General features: G+C 36.6%; 1 protein-coding gene across 1 annotated transcript; it reads right to left on the reverse strand.

Annotated features, from left to right (window-relative positions):
* Positions 1-227: 227 nt before the first annotated feature.
* Positions 228-4443, reverse strand: NDUFB5 (NADH dehydrogenase (ubiquinone) 1 beta subcomplex, 5, 16kDa; the record flags this gene model as incomplete). The annotated part of the gene is made up of 5 exons (XM_009707210.1): positions 228-473; positions 1351-1457; positions 2501-2562; positions 3339-3405; positions 4319-4443. Coding segments are annotated over 5 exons (482 nt in total), but the record flags the coding sequence as incomplete, so codon positions are not given.
* Between the last annotated feature and the right edge of the window lie 442 nt (positions 4444-4885).

Here is a 4885-nt window from a genome sequence, read left to right on the forward strand (position 1 = left end):
GTTTCCTGTACCTTTCATTTAAAACTTTAAATACTAGAAATCACACAATGAAGACTAATATTACCATTGTTTCACATATATCAGGTCACAAAGCCCATTCTACACTGATGTTCTGGAGAAAAGGAGTAATTGTTGGCAACTTTTCTCTGGACATAAGGCGTTTTCTCTGATTAACAACTTTAACAGCTCTATGAGTTTAACTGCCACATAGTTTCTTTCAAATTATCGGAATCAACACAAACATTATTTATTTCTGTTAATTTTCATCAGTAAACAGCAGGATGTATATTACATAGCTCAGTCACAATTTGTTGGTATGCATTTAAGACCATGCATACTGTCTTAAAATTGTTTAATTGTCAGGTGTGGATTTCATAGAATTGTCAGTAAGATTTTTATCAGGTGTTTCATAATGATACCAAGGTCCATCTCCCCTGTGTCTCATCAGTCTGCGCGCCTCCAACTCCATCAGCCTGAAAAAAAAACAGAGCAACAGATACACTCAACATGAAGTTTGTTGGTTTTGATCATACATATATAGATGTTTAATATCAGGGCATTACTGACAACAGTAATGAGTTTAGCATCTATGGTTTATAAATACTACCGAAACATAGGTAATGCCAAAATGTGAATCATTCAACTAAAACATGAGCTATTACATCCTCCTATTTCAATTTTTTTTAGTAAGTCCTCTCACAAAGAGTAATAAAAATACTTGCAGAAGTTCTGTCACAGGTTCTTGCCTAGTAAGGGGCTAGACAGTTTTGATACAGCTTTCAACTAAAAACAAGTAAGAGCAAGAAAATCAGAAGTAAATGTGATGGTAGAAGGAGCTATGCTGTCTTGGTCCTAATAGCAAGTTTGTGGAACTCAGACTTTCTTCTACCACCACAGTTTACTCTGAGCAAGTATAGAATAATCTCAGTATGACAACGTCATTGGTGTCCACAAAACTTTCAATAACAACAAGGCACATGATCAGTCCTGTAAACTGTCATTTAGCTACTCAATTAAGCTATGAGCATTAGCAGAGGCAAAAAGAGCTGTCCATTTCCTGACTCAGCAAGACAGAGCTATACCTTTAGACATACAAACTGTTTTGAAGAGACACGGTTGTTTTACAAGACTGCCCTTGGATTGTTCCAGTTCTGGTAATCTTAACACTGAGAAGGCAGAGACTACAGGGACTGTAACCTCCCCTTTGCCACCAGCCAGTGCAGCAAGCATTTGGGGTCAAGATACATGAATAAGCACGTTATGCCAGCACCCAGCTTGGTACGTTAAGCAAAATAATGAGTCCACTACAGTATGTATCAGTATTTTAAAACCCTCAACTATATAATATACCTCAGTTCAGTTTTCTTCGCTTCAATATCAAGCAAAGCCATCTGTTTCTCATAGTCCTTTTCAGGGGGGTCAAGGACGTAACGAGCTATCCAGCGACTTACAGGGTGCTGGAAAATAGAAAAGCAGAGATTATTCATGCAATTTCAAAGTAGAAATGTCATCATAACTAAATCATTTTGCATGTTCCCAGTCCTGAAAACATATCATCAATACTATGGGTGCTGCCATTCAAACCATAATAGGGAAGTTAAAAACATGTGCAACTATTTGTAAGACCAGAATCCTAAAAAGCTGTATTTCTTTCATCATTTTTAATGCTAAGATATCCTGCAGATGACTATTCTGTAGCAAAATTAAAAGTTAATTGAAGATGTGACTTATTTTCTTTCTGTTCAAGTAAAGTTCCTTAAACTGCCACTATCATCACAGAAAAGGACTCCAAACCTCTTACCGTAATCAGTAACATTTTAAAGTTTTGCTTCCGCATAGAGGTCATTTCACTAGGAACAAAAGTCTAAATGAGTTGAAACAGTCATAATGGTATTGCTGAATTCAATTACTTCCTATCAAAACCAAAAAAGTGCTCGCAGCAAGAAGCCAGGGACTAATTTTAAGAAAATACAATAAAATGAAAAAAATTATAACCTTGACCTTCTGACTATAAAAATCTTCAATTCTACATACAAAAGCATGTGTGAGGTTGGACTTTGAAGCAATGCTAGTAACCAATACAAAAGCAAGTAATGTCACTTTAAACTCCAGTATCTTAAGATGATGTAGTTCCAGAGCAAGAAACAAAGACAAAGACTGCATGCTAAGAATAAAGAGAACAGAAGACTGTTCTTACTATTTAGGAATATTATAAAAGAAGTCTTGGCATATAGCTTCAGCAATTTACTTGCATAAAGTTACAGATCATTTGCATCTACTTGTGTCAATAAACAGATTTCCTACAGCATCAGCATGTTCCATAAAGCTGACAGAAAGCAAGTTTACCAAAATCATAATTGCACAATTCAAGTTGTACTACACTGATATGCAGTGACAGGGATATGGCCATTCTCATTACCATACTCCGCACATTTTACTCCCAAAAGTATCAAGAGGAAGGCTGTCGATACCATGCCACCCCTTTACACGTTACACTCACTTTGTAGTATTCCCAGTACTCTGGAATATAACCTTCAGGAATCTCTGCAAGTTCAGCTTCACCTGACAAGGAAAGGAGGGGAGGAACATTTAATTCAAGTTTTGGTGTGGTTTTGTTCTTTTTTTTTTGAAGTACCTTATATTCTGCCTTTCACATTAGGAAAAGATCATTCTTTTACATGAAGAGTACTTAATCCCTCAATCTGAGCTCTATTCAGAAAAATTGGACTTGCAATTTTTCCAGACACTTCACACTGCATATATCTAGCTCACAGACTTTAAGCCACACAACAAAAGGGTGAAATTAGCAGCTATACAGAAGAAATAACTAAGATCAAGTCCACAGAAGTCCCCTTTGAAGCATATGACCTGAAAGCACGGATTTTTCCTAATTTCTCTATTAAATTAATTCCATATTATTACAGTAGTGGATTTAAAACAAATATTGCCAAGCAGAATTTTGGCTATTTTGCTAGATAAAAAGTGACAGTTACAGCGTATACAGCCTTCTTAAAGTATGCAAAACAAGGTAATACAGACTCCTCATCTGAACACAGAAGAACTGTTCACTAAACCTCACTGATGTTTGAAAGACTGTCAAAAGATGAAATTTTTCCATTTTAAAAAATGTGTAAAGCTTTTAAAAAAAGCAACATATACAGAAAAATAAAAATACTGGGAACATCTTCAGTGTACAATATTACCATAACTGTTAGGCCTATGTCATGGTCTTCCAAAGAGCAAGCCTTCAAAGATCTCTTTTTTTTCTATCCAGCATGCTTAGTTTCTATTTAATAATTTTGACTGTGTACTTAGCTTAGTCACGACAGTGTACTCACCAATGAAGATGTTGACATACGTTATGAATAGTAACGCTGGTATTCCCGTCAGAAATACATAAAATCTCTGTATAGTGGATAAAAAGAAACAGTATGGGAAACTCAGAAGCCTGACAAAATTTAGATGAGGTTAGTGTGAAAATGATGTAACAGCCAATAATTCTTGTATTTGCATTCATAGGTTAGATATGTAAAGACATATTGCTGCTTAAAAGGAGTTAACTAACAAACCAGAATACAGCAACAGCGATGCTGTGCCAGTCCATGAGCCTATTTAGTTCAGCTTTCAATCTCCCGGAGAGGTCAGTCTCTGCAGAAGCAGACACTAACGCTTACCCTGAATGCTGCCTCAGCATCTTGTGATGACTGGCTTCAGCATTTAACTGTAACGAAGCACCAACACCAATGCAATATAATCCAACACAAATATGACCACTGCTGGCTTTGGTAACCGTGGAAGACAGATAAAGGAAGCCTGATCACAGGAAGGGAGTTATATCAAGTTGGCTGTTACCTGTCATAATGGGCTTTATCTGAAACCCAGCTTTTTAGGGGTCGAACTCAGGTCAGGCTTCCTAATTCTCATCTCTGGTATTAGTGGTTTAGGTAACTGAAGGCAAACCCTGCAGAAGTGTAACCTAATACATTTTAAAAAGGAGGATGGAGTGCAAAGCGTTTGTAGATTACGCATATATGGACACAAGACACGTAATTTAAGAATGCTACTACAGCATTAAAATAAGCACCTATCACAATCTTTGCCATTTAGCCAATCTTTTTACTTCATCTGGCCCTGATTTTACAACCTATGACAAAAAATTCTTTAGGAGGAGGGCTGGAAATTCTTGTTTATGTGAATAGTGCCAACCACATTTTAGAGGCTGTCATATAAACAACAGACAAAACCGTATTTTAGACACTTTTACACCATTTGCAAGGGATGTGTTACACTGAATATACTAAATTTGTTTTTAACTCACCAACAAGTTCAGAAATCGAGTATCATAAAAACTTGTTGCCTTGATAACAAACATTCTCTTCCCATGGCTGCTGCTATGTCGTACAGGAACTGAAAATTGAATCAAAGTATTATGTTTTTTTCTCCCTTTGGTGATTGTGTCAGAATAAGGTCAACCATGCACATCAAAAAAACAAAAGAAAAAAAAAAAAAGAGTACACAGCAGCGGCTGAGTAGTTATGAGCTGGTTTTCTGGAGAATATCAATGTTGCCAAAAGCCTGCCTGAACTAATTTCCTATTTTGCTAGAATGAACCTATTTTTCTTCTAACTTTAGCCATAGATCTATTTCTACCTGTATGTCCCAACAAACAAATCACTGAATGTCATTATACAGAGCTAAGTAAATTCACAGATTAGTTATGTTAGGAAGTTTGGCCTCCCACCAATTCCGATCCATGTTCTACCCAAGAAATGTAATTTCTCAGAGGAATGGAAATGCACATTTTCCTGCAGGATTTTCCTGCACTTTGAACGACTTTCCTACACCTGCTGAGCCAGGAAAGGGCCGCAGCAGCCTGTAATTACCG

The sequence above is a fragment of the Cariama cristata genome, unplaced genomic scaffold, assembly GCF_000690535.1.
Source record: "Cariama cristata isolate BGI_N322 unplaced genomic scaffold, ASM69053v1 scaffold31229, whole genome shotgun sequence".
Classification (NCBI taxonomy): Eukaryota; Metazoa; Chordata; class Aves; order Cariamiformes; family Cariamidae; genus Cariama; species Cariama cristata.